This window comes from Glandiceps talaboti, chromosome 20 (genome assembly GCF_964340395.1).
Source record: "Glandiceps talaboti chromosome 20, keGlaTala1.1, whole genome shotgun sequence".
Classification (NCBI taxonomy): domain Eukaryota; kingdom Metazoa; phylum Hemichordata; class Enteropneusta; family Spengelidae; genus Glandiceps; species Glandiceps talaboti.
In genome coordinates, this window is record NC_135568.1 from 4,883,079 (window position 1) to 4,896,055 (window position 12,977).

Consider the following 12,977-nt stretch of genomic DNA (forward strand, 5'->3'; position numbering starts at 1 on the left):
GTGAACTCAAAGTTTGACATTTCCTTGCAACCGCGAGATCTCGCATCTCGCACGTATGATTTAGGATGGGTAAAGGTGGTAATAGCCAGGAAAATGGAATAACGCGGCAAATCAGCTGGGAAGAAATCAGAAGGCATAACCAGCGCCGGGATCAATGGGTCGTTATTAATAATAAGGTTTATGACATCACGGAATGGTGTAACCGGCATCCTGGCGGACGTCGAGTCATCAGTCACTATGCCGGTGAAGATGCAACGGTAAGTCAAAACATTCCGTAAGGGTTGGTTAGACAGGACGTCTAACTAGCTAGAGATAAAGTTTGCAGTTCCGGTGACATGCGTTATGATTCACGAATTGGAAGACATGAGACGTCCCCGGGGCATATTATAGCATGCCATTGCCGTTGCGAATGACGCGGCGTGTCCTCTCCTCTGTCGCTGCAGGACTTGCTCAAAATATGATCGACTAACGTGACAGACTCTTTTTCTCGCCGCATAGAATAACCGAAAGTTATAGTTTTGACAGGCACTCAGTTTGGGATAGTTTAAGTGTTTGTTTTGGTTTCACAACCGGCAATGTATCAGCCATGGTATGTTGCTATATACGCAGCCATGTTTAATTTATGCACAGCACCCATTGTATTTCTTGTACATATATTGTGACCCGAGTTGAGTACACTCGTGAAAATATACATTTTAGGTAAATATAAACAAGTTGATAAAAGAATGCACATATACATGTATAAAATGAAATTTGCTGTGAATTTGGATATTTATGAGTGACTGATTTTACAGGTGAACTAGCTTGTTTGTTTACTTTTTAATTTATAATTGTAACCTAGCTGCAATAATTGTAGCATTTGTTTAGTTTTTTCACCCCCCCCCCTCCTGTTAAATGATGGAATAGAAAAAGCTCAAAAACAGAAAAAATAACCCTCAAAATCAAATAAACGCTCCAATTATTGCAACTAATTGTGTCCTACACTGTATGTGGACTTTCTAGCAGAATACAGTGCAAACAGCCGTATTTGGCTCTACAGGGTTGATACAATGATAGGACACACAACACATAAAATAACTTAGATAAATGCACATGTTTTATTTACATACGATACAGTGATTTTGTAGTGATTCACATTACCTCATAAAGTGTGCTGTATCAATGGGAAATTTATTGAGTGTAGTTTTCCTTGCATACTGATATACTAGTAATACATTACAATCAAAGTAAAATGAAAATGCGAGAATGAAAAAAGATTAAAAAATAAGAAAAATAAATAAAAATAATTAAATGAAAAAAGGAATGGAAAGCATGAATTTAATAATTGAAAGATGAATGATAGGAAATATGAATGATTGATAGGGAGAGGAAAAAATGAGGACAAAATCACAAATATACAAATATCACTTCCTGTGTGGAGCTTGACTTAGTTTATAGGGGTATGATCTATTATCATTGACCATAAAAATAATGGGTGTCTTTTGTATAAAATAATGTCTGATGAGTCAGTATAACGTGTTTTAAGATAGTTTAATTTATTGGATAGATCAGGAAATAATGAATGACCCATCCACTTAATTAATAATTGACAATCTATCGTTAGTGATAATTCTGTCTGAAATATAAATCAAAGTAACTAGGTAGAGATAGTGAAGAAATATATTTATTAAACGAATACCTTGCCTCCTATGTAATACTATAATGATCTTAATTGTGAAGGCCAAGTTCAGATCAAGATGTAGGTGTCAAAACCAGTTGTATGGCAGAGTTATTTATAGAAAAAGTTGGTCCAGAATTCAAAGATCTAAAAATCTATGTGGTCCACAGATCGTTTACACTAAAGTAAGAACTCGAGATTGAAATCCTGGATTTAAAAAAATCGTCTTTCTAAATTCTACCAGGGAGGTATTTGTTTGTTCACAAAATAACAAGTTGAACAAATTAATCTTGTGAGTTTGTGTAATTCACATGACTCTACCAAACCTTATTTTGCTGATTTAAAGGTACATAATTCAATCCCAGGTTTTCGCTATCTTGTCATTTGAGTCAGAATGATTATATAGAATTATTCTTTTATTTGGACCAGAGACAACGAATGCAGGTGTAAGCCAAGGAAATTGTCATTTTACATGCATTCAAATAAATAAAATAATTAGAGGTAAGGAAATAGAGAAATATTCCAAATCTTAGAGATAATTGAAAAATGAGCAAAAATGACAATGAAGAAATATGACGTCACAACAATTTCAGTATATTATATGTAATTTTTTATCAGATATGACTGTTGGCCAATTATTGATTTGTGAACTCTGCAATATGACATAGGAGTTGGACCAGAAATAGAAACACCCCATCTACCTGACCTTGTTTTGAATGGTATGCCATAGAAACCATGTGTAAATATTATGTTTTCGGCTTAAAAGCACTTTTTTTGTTTCAAATTTTGCAAAGTAATGCTGTCAAATAATTTTGGCAACATTGTCTCAACAACACATCAATTTTCATATGATCCTCATGGTACATGTATTTAACGTTGTGGAGTTTGTACAATATTTGTTTGTCTATTTTCCACATATGAAAGAAGTGTTCACTGTTAGGGGTCAAAGGTCAACTTCCTGCACACACTTTCTTGGAACCTTCCAATTAAAGAAATTACCATAATAAGTCGAAGTCAAAATATCTAAATCAATACTTATATATTTATCAATTGTTTTTCAAATATTAATAATAACTATCTCTGTCTTTTGTTTCACAATGAGGGTATGGCCTGCATTATGAATGTTCTCAAAATCAAGAGGGGCTTATGCTAACTTACCCAGTGTAAAATGGTTTGATCTGAACCAAGTCTCTGTGTGGAAGTATACATACTTTGTTCACAATTAACTTTTGATATTTGGAGACAAGCAATTCATTAGCAAGACTATGAGCTAAGCAAAGGGTATACATTAAATGTATATGGAGGTGACATCTGTGAGGATGAAAATTTCATATTAAAAATGTATATCATGAAATGAGATGAGAAATGAAAGTAAAATCAAGATATATGTTTGAAAGGGCTACATTCAGACATAGACCCTCCACCAACTATGATCCATGATGGTAAAACTAGTATAGTTTTCAACACATTGTACTATCATTTTGGTGAGGAACCCTGGTAAACTGACAGTGGAATTCAGGTAGATTTTAAACCTGCTTACTGTCCTTACCGCATTACAATGTTGTATTAGTATGAAAAGCAGCTTTTTTGTGTGATTCTTCATCGTTTTTCAAATATATATATTTTTTTGGTATTCAATGATTCTTTATTGGGTTATTACAACTGTGCTACCATCAGTGCATGAAATAAATTTTCTTACAATACACTAGGACAGTCTTACTTAATTCTGTGTTTGTTATTACCCTACTGACTTTCATCAATCCTGCAAAACGATTTAAAAAAATTGATGCACTCTATGACAAGATTAGGAAAAATCACAATGTTACTTTTCGTAAACTGACAGCTCCACAAGTGTGTGTCTTGACAAAAATTATCATTCATTGCTGAATTTGAGACTTTAAAAAAAAAAATAGTTCATAGTGTCTTTCTGACTTTAATTGTTATTTCTTAATTATTCTACTGTATTTCTAGTTTCAAAACTATGCATTGGCTTGTTTTCTATGTTCTTTCTCTCCATGTATAGTCAAATGGAGAAATTCTACCAAAAATTCTAGCTAAATGTCCCACTGGGAAAGGGTGAACAGCACATGTCAGTAGTAATCCGTCACACACTGACAGTTGTAATTGATTACTTTGTTCAGTTTACCTTCTGTCGTAAAGAAAGTCAGTTTACCTTCTGTCGTAAAGAAAGTCACGAACGTCATCACATTTACATGTATATCAATGCTGCAAATAGCTTTAAACTACTGCTGTTGATGGTAAGAATGAAATGTCATGCTAAAGAAAGACATTTGACTATACAGTGGAGGGAGAGATTAGAAAAACAAGCCACGTACAGCTTCTAGACTAAGTCATCCAGACTGTTCAGAGTACGACTACGAATTGACACTCTTCAGAGTACAATTACGAAATTGAAGATGTTCAGAGTACGATTACAAATTGATGCTGTTCAGAATATGATTACGAATTGACGCAGGCATTATCATCATGTATGCAACGACTTATTTTTTCTTTTTACGTCTGACTGACCCAGGTGTTATGAAGAAAGATAATACAAAAAATAAGGTCATCCATACACATGAACATTAGATGATTGATGCATATATTATATAAAAGTCAGGTACTCTTATCACTACATCTTTCAAAAAATTAACTTTAATACAGATCACAATTTTCAGGACTTTGCTCCACATAGATTTCGTCATTTAAAAAATAAAATACACCTGCTCGTTTGTCTATATAGAAGGTGTGTAGTGACTACGTATACCCATGTTTGCATTGTTATTTTGATAAAATTTGGGGGGGGGGGGGTTTCAGTGCAGAGTGCATTCCATCTACATATGTGAATTCTACCCCTTCAATGAAATTACTAAAAAATTTCACCTCAATTTAAAATTTCCACTCACAGAGTTGAAAAAATTGTTGGAAGCGAATTCTAGATTTGTGCTGCCCTCTTGTCAGCATTGTCAGGGGTTTACTATGACGTCAATGAACATTTAGGATTCACTTCCAAACAATTTTTCATTGATACTACCACGAATTTCACAATACCATTCAACTGTACTGTTTGATACACAAGTATGCAGAAACCCAGAATGAACTGGACTGCTATACTTGATAGCAAGATTGAATGAATACAGTTTCTTGAAGTGAAATGAACAACACATGCCATCATACAGATGTCAAATGAACACCGCAAAGGACATTTTCTGCACGTTCATTTTCTGCACCGTTCATCGGGTGTTTAATACTAAGAAAAACATTGGCACCCGAATGTCTGCCTGGACTTGCAATACAGTCAAAAAATGTTAATGGTTTATTTCATTTAGACTAAATGTAGCAAAATATGCAATCTTGCTATTGAAATGTGGCATACATGTATGCAGTTTTTTGTTGGTTTCTGCATGGTTGTATCAAACAGAAAAGTGTATTGTGATTGTGTGAACTCAGAGTCCATGAACATTCATTCATGCTTGTCTCTCATTTTACATATTTCAGATATGACATCTAACCTGCTTTGTATGATAAAGGTGCAAAGTCTGTCACATTGTGACTTTTGTGGTTAAATTAATTTGGCTTTTATCTGAAATTGAAATATATTTATCTGACTTTTGCATAAAAATGTACATTTGAGTGGTAATTGACTTCTTAGGCTAGTCCACTGACCTTTACATTTTAAGGCATTTTAGTGATCATGGACTTAGATAGAATCTTTTGAATAAGTTTATTGTAGTCAAATATTTCATAAGTGCATTTAGAGTTTAAAAAAAAGACACCTGTGTTATTTATGAATAAAGTAAAAACCAGTCGTTACCAGTCATTACCAGTTGTTCAGGCTATATGAATTGTTGTCATAGTGTAGCGTCACTAATTAACTACAGTCTAGTGAACAGACTGGATGTATTGTGTCAAAACTTGTATAAACATATTTTAATAATATATAACTAGACTAGAGAATTGAATCATCTTCTTGTTAGCAGGATATTGTAATTTAGTATGTTGTGCTTAAAGTGTAAAGTAAATAACCTTTTAGCTCAGTATCATATGATATGATGATATGTGATATATATATGATGTGATATGATATGATCTGATATAATATATATATATGATATGATGTGATATATGATATGATATGATACATGATATGAGATATGATATGATATGTTATGATAGATAATATATATTATGATAAATACTATGATATAAAACATGATATGGTACATGATATGGTATGATTGAATTGAATTGAATTGAAATTTATTTCATCAGATAACAAAAAAACAAAACAATAAATAAATAAATAAATAATACATTACACTTTCAAACAAATTGGACAAAAGGAAATATACATGTGTTATCTAATGGGGACCATGAAAATAGTTCAGCAGAACTAGTCGTGATGTGATGTGATATATATGATATATGATATGATATGATATGATATGATATTGTATGATATTGTATAGTATAATATATTATGATATAAGATAATTTGATTGCAGTTTTTGGTGTTTTTTTGTTCAACCAAGGAAAATATGAGTGATGAAGGAGCCATAAATCATTTTAAATTGAAGTGGTGAAATGACAAATCCTGACAAAAGGTCACAAGTAATTTGCAGCTGAATGGAGAAAAATATTGATGAATAATTTTACCTGCACAAGCATAATTAACAAAAAATATAGAAGAGTAATGGGGATTTTGAATATTTTGACTCGTATTTCAAGTACAACAGAATGAATGATGTACTTGTATATATTGTGTTGTCATAAAATAGAACCACTCGGGTAGGAATGCAAATTACTTTTGTTTGCCTTGAACATGTTCAACTTGGCTTTAGTGTCGGTATTATACATAATAATATAATACATATCGATATATACAATAATGTAATATTATGTTTTGTGATATGATATTAATGATAGTAATTTAGTATCCATATAGTCAATATCAATATCAAAAGATGCTTTGAAATATATACATGTCAAAACAAATACAAGTTATATAATAAAATATTACACGAGCTGAAACAGGAATGTCTTTTTTGGAACTGTTTTGTTACATGTAAAAATTGTATACAACAGTATTGAATCACCTGGGATTAAACATATTTGTGTAGCTGTACACATTTTAGTATGGTGTAATGAATCCCATCAAATTGATATTGGCTTTATACCTTAAAATCAGCACCCTAATGCTGTGATCACAATTTAACTTATTACCGGTACCTTGGAACTCTACCTTGGAATTGACCGATCGCCCTGAGCACTGTAGCCACGCCCCCCTTAGTTACCGTTGCTACTACGACAACTTCGCACGTTTTGCATGGTTTGTCGTAGGTAAAACATGGCGTCCAACGTGGCGATCGATGAAAAATACTATTCATAATTTGAGAGTTCTTTATCGTTCCACTGCCACCAAGGCAAAGATGATGTATCGTAGACTTTCCTACGGTCGATACATCGATGGAAACAATTTATTTTAGTTCGGGTAGTGTCAGTTCATCAAATTTTATCGAAGTATGAGAAACCACATGGCAGATGCATGTTGAATAAGATTTTACATCATAGCCGTCCCCGTTCCTGTACAGCTGGGTACGTATTTATTTATTTCACTGATGTTTTCATTGATTTTCACATTTCATAGCAATACTTTTTGTTTTACAATAAATTCCACTAGGTGACCGTGATAAATCATCAGATGAGAAGTAAACTAATATGATTCACCGTTGCATCGCTACGATATAGAATATTATGAATAACAAGTTTGTTATTGACGAAAAAATGGTTTGATTTGTATCCTCAATGGTATTACATAGCAATGTCTATTCTTTCAATACAAATAAATGCAAAAAGTAGAAACAGCGCAATTTATAGCATTTTACGGTATGAGAGGTCACTTGTTTGACTTTCAGGATACGATGTATCAAAAAGTTGAAATAAGCGTCCTGGCCTGCACGGTATGTAATATGTTGACGTACGTGCAGTGTAGAGGCGTATAGTATTAGTAGGCAAACTGAAGGGGAAAAAAACACCCTTGAATTCACAATTTTTTAAATGTCAGTCGTGCCAACCGTTATAACAGCAAAACTCAACGATTTTCTGAAATAACTGTCGCCATCAATTAACTATTCACTGCACACGACAACGTAAGTCAACTGCAATGTACCATATCATTTCTACTCTAAATTCTATTTCTTTCACAAGCATTAGCATTGCACAGTGAAAAAAAAGAAACACATATTAGACTTGAAAAAATAGACACTCGTTTAAGTTTACCTCAAATTGTAGTTATTTTGCAGATTATTTACTGTCTGATACTCTCAGAGTATCAATTTCTGATAATCATAATCATAACAATAACTTATGGTAATAAAAAAAACTTTCTTTTATTTCTGAAGTCCAGTGGATCAACAAATACTTCCTAATTTTATGTTAATTTTTTTTCTAGTTCTATATTTATTTCAAACTTGCCTAGTCAGTGTTAACTTTGTGGCACTGAACAAGTTGTAGCTCTCCAAAAATGGATATTTCTTTGTCTGGCATTTACAAGCAATCATCCATTACTGGCCCCCCACACTGACAAAAGTGAACCAATATAAACTGTGAAGCCAGTGAAGCCCAGATATTTTTTTTTAAATGGCAAATATAGAGGCGCAAAAAATAAATTCCTAGACCATAGAATTTGTAAAGTTCGTTTGAATACAACTACACAATAGTAATTGACATTTTTTTTACAATTTCTAATTTATTACACAAGGAAAAGAACTTGAAATTCACAATTCATGAAGTGATTTAATTATCCAACACCAAATACAAAATCTCCTTAAAATGACAATAAGTCCAATGTTTGTTTGTCTTTGATAATGTCTTGTAATATTTATAAACAGAAAAGAAAATCCAAAGGAATTGTTACTATTGATTGTCATGAAATAAGGTGTAGCAAAGTATGAAAGGAGTTTTCATGTAGCTTGTAGAATATTTTTGATACATAAGCCATGTTATCTATCCATCAGCTGCAAAATTCCTAATTTTAAATCAGAGACACTACAAGATCTCCTTTTTAATTCATAGTCAGAGGATTTCAAATGTTAAGACATTTTCATGTGGTTACTTTATCACTCTGCAAACCAACATCCACTAGAAACTACTCCTGAAATTACAAGAAAGGAGATGACATTATTATTCATGTTTGATGTATATTTTTGTTTTATTTTACAGGAAGAACTTCTGTATCTGATATTCAAGGCATCAATCGACTGCAACATTGTTTGTGGAGATGTTGTTTCTAAAAAATATGAGTTGACTGTTGTCAAGTTGCTATGGCAGCAATGGGTAGCTATGCTGAGGTCACCATTAGGTGTTAGATGGATTATCAACACAAGTCATCAAAGGAATATGAATAAAGGAAATGTACATGCATCAACTTAGAACACTAAGTCTTCTGAAAATATTGAAAACAATCATTCTTTTTTATTTTCAACATTTCATAGTGTCACAACAGTGAGATATACATTATTATGTCTATGATGCATGACACATGAGTATAAATTAATTACTTGTAATAAAATTTCCTGACAATCTGAATGAAGTACCATTTTTCATTTGTTTTGACATGATAATACTTTTAAACTGTTACTACAAAGGGTTATATAGTAACAAATGTAGTAATGTTGTTTCACTATATAAAAACATTCTTTTCACTTTAATTTCTGGTAAAGGTCACCTTACTTTTACATGACTAAATTATTACACTAAATGGGAAATAAGGTACCAGTTGTAGAAATTAAAATAGGCCACTACTGTACAAGTATAATACTTTTCCCATATACAAATCATCTTTGTTTTTTGTTTATTTACTTACATTTGTTTATTCATATATTTTTGGGGTTGCTCTTGCAGAAGATATTTATCACATTTCTTGCTTTTATTATTTCAATAAAAAATTTACTGAAAATGAAATGAATCAGATGCACAAGTAGTGATGCAAAATATTTCAACAATATAACTTTGATTTTGAGCCATGTCAGTGGTATTTACAAATTCTGATATCTAATTGCAATGTTGTTGCTTGACATTTTTGTTTTGTATCTGGATTCACTAAAGCAAACAGGAAATACACCTAGAGATAAAAGACCTCTTGTTCCATCTAAAAGAAATTTGATAACTTCTTTGTCAAAGTGGTAATAGTATAAAAACAGTCAAATTTTTTTTTTTAAATGGTAGTTACTAAAATGCATATATAGCCTATGTAGGCCCAACAATATTACATATACTTTCACCATTAAGATATATCACATTATGATAAAAATTCAGTTATTGATGTGATCCCTGAAACCAAAGAGTACATAATAGGGAGTAATGAATATAAAATATAAACAATAAATAAAAACATGCATCTAGGTCACCCTGTGTGTCAATCCCGTCAAAAGGTCACAAATTGAAATGACGACTTTCTTTCAAAGGGCTATATACCGATATTACGGGAAGGCCAGTATAAAAAAATGAATAAATGGTGTTCATTGATGTTACCAAACTATGTCCCTGCACATTTACAGTAAAATTTCATTTGATTAATCGTGTTTGCCTGTCAAACCATGGATGGATGTAGTACGGCTCAAACACAGGCCGAACCATTCACTACATGCACTCGTACTCAGAAACACAAGTTTGACTGTCGACAATGGATTTATGCGGGCCAAACTTGAGAGAGGAATATTTAGCATTAGATGTGAAAATATACATGAAGTCTTTATTTGAGTATAAAGTTTGGCACACAGAAAGCACGGGGTACACCGCCAATAACTGCGTATGGTACCGGGTATGACACCATGACATTACACGTACATGCACGTCTGTACGCCAGCTACGGCAATATCGTATGCGGTATGGCCAACATTTAATTTGGCCGCCACCATGACCGACAAGATAAAGCACTAATCATAGGCAATTTTGGGCTGAAAAAATCTAATCTTATGAATCGATCGGTGAAATAGTTTGACTCACAGTAATATCAACATACATACCTCAGAAAATGCACGTAAATTGCCGTAATGGCGGTCCATCTTCTTGATCGTGTAGGTCAACATTGTCGATATTTTTTCGGCTTCAGAAAGTGTAAAAATAATATTCAACCTCTCTATCCTTCGGGATAGTGATCATTGATATTATACCGATCCCATGACCATTATTTCACGATAGTTTTAATGTTTGTAAACAAATATTATATACGAGAACCGATCGTAAGGTCAAGGCCCTTGTATTCAATACACGCTCAGAAACTACGACAGATTGCTTTGTTTGTCGTAGGCTGTGACACGTGCAAGTGCACATGGCGGAATTACGCTCTTTGATTGGTCAATGGAATCTGTCAATCAATCTCGGCGATCGGTCAATTACCACACACGCTATTACTGTACTGCTTAGGAATAAAATCGACCACTAATTAACATATATACAATGTCTAATTATTGGTATTTTAACAATTTTTAGTGAATATGTTATTGGTTGTTAAAAAAATAATGCTCAAGTTAGACTTAGTTTACTTTAAGTGAAAGCAGATTTGAAAACGATTTCTTTGTAACATTTCATTTAAAAAGAGACAGACTGGGAGAGTGATGAATTGCAAGGGGAAAATTATTCCTGACAACTAAGGAGCCGCAATGTTCAGAGGCCAATCGAGAATATTTCAAATTGAGCAATCTGTTTTGACAGAGTTTGAAATGATCGACAAACCTCTTTATTTAAAATTTTGAACATTTAGTTATGTCAAATATCAATGCATTTTTACTAATGAAAAATGTTTTGAATTAATTCAATTTTCTCGAGAAAACTAGTCAAAGATTTAGTTCATGTTTGTTCTCCTTTATTGTTAATTGTTGATAAAACAATCATTCAGTGTGAAAGGTGAAAAAACTCCAAAAAAAGCCATTTACACGATATATCAACTATTTTTAAGCTTATATTCAGACTATTTATTTGAGAAACGAGACAATTAAGATTTCTTTTTTACTCTCATAATTATAACATTTTATAAAATAATTCACTAATTTCATCTTTGTTCAAATAATTATGGCATTTATGTAATTGATAGTTTATTTAATTACTTATTTTATGATAGTAATAATGGTGGTACCTATTTTATAAAATGCCTTCCACAATTCATGTCATTACAGTGGTGTACAGTTATTACCCCTGGCACAGACCTGTATCAGTGCTATGGCCCTGTAGCAGAACTTCTCAAACTCTGGGGAGCACATTTTGCTACAATAATGTTACTTTGTGTCTATCTTGTCTTGTAGTAACCCAAAACCTTCATTACTGCTGTTATATAAATGTATGTAGCTGGTATATGATGAGAAATGAACTGAGTTTGCACCCCAAAAATTTACACTCACTTCCAGACTCAGTGCAGATACAATTAATGCAAAGATATATGCCGTTGTACATTGTAAACAGGGAAATTATAAAATATGAATAACCTGGAAAGGGAGATTGGAGGCAGATAACTAGGCCCCTATAAATGTAGTCCAACCCTTGTATTATGCATGCTGCAGGAAATTCGGACCATTTTTACCTTTTTGAATGTACATGTTCAAAAATGTTTAGAATCTGTGGCTTAAACTACTAAGACTAAGTTGGATTACCAGAAACACAATTTTTTATTTGGCTTTATAAAAAACATAACATATTGCTTCGTCATGTTTTTATACATCATAGCTGTTGATAATCATTTTGCTATATGGATTCTGGTTTGAATTATGTGTTATATTTATACATAAAATTCTTGTAATGTGTACACTGCTTCATGTAACCATTATTATGATAATGTTTTAGGTAAACCCTGAAATGTGCGAAAAACTCACAGTAGATTTCAATGTAACGTTCTAATAGAATGTTGATTTAATAAATACTGATAGTTTATATAAACTATTAAATAGTCCAGGCTTGATTACTTGTCATATCTCGTCAAACATTTTTTGTGTTCTCTGAGATCACGATAACATTTTTAATTACATAAAGATATTTTTACCTGGTATATTGTGCCTTGCATACAGTCTGGTACAGTGCACTGGGATTGAATTACATACATACATGACAACTCAAAGGCAAACACACCTCAATAATTCATTGATTCCCAAAGGAAATGAAAGCTAAGCAACACTTCATTGATTTGTGCATTGAATTCTCACTTTCAATGTAGCTGATATCCTTTTCACATTAGAACAAGAACCTTTATCACAAATTCTGTCTTATTTTAATATTTGCATAGATAAACATCAATTTGCATATTGATGAGGTCATGCATTGTGATATGCAA

At 32.5% G+C, this 12,977-nt stretch overlaps 1 protein-coding gene across 1 annotated transcript in view; it reads left to right on the forward strand.

The window, feature by feature from the left end:
* The first annotated feature begins 36 nt into the window (after window positions 1-36).
* LOC144450705 (acyl-CoA 6-desaturase-like) overlaps window positions 37-12,977 on the forward strand; it is a 65,107-nt gene continuing 52,166 nt past the window's right edge. Inside the window, exon 1 of the mRNA XM_078141368.1 lies at window positions 37-257. Within this exon, the coding sequence (XP_077997494.1) occupies window positions 66-257 (192 nt within the window). The 5' untranslated portion in view covers window positions 37-65. The remainder of the gene's footprint in view (window positions 258-12,977) is intronic.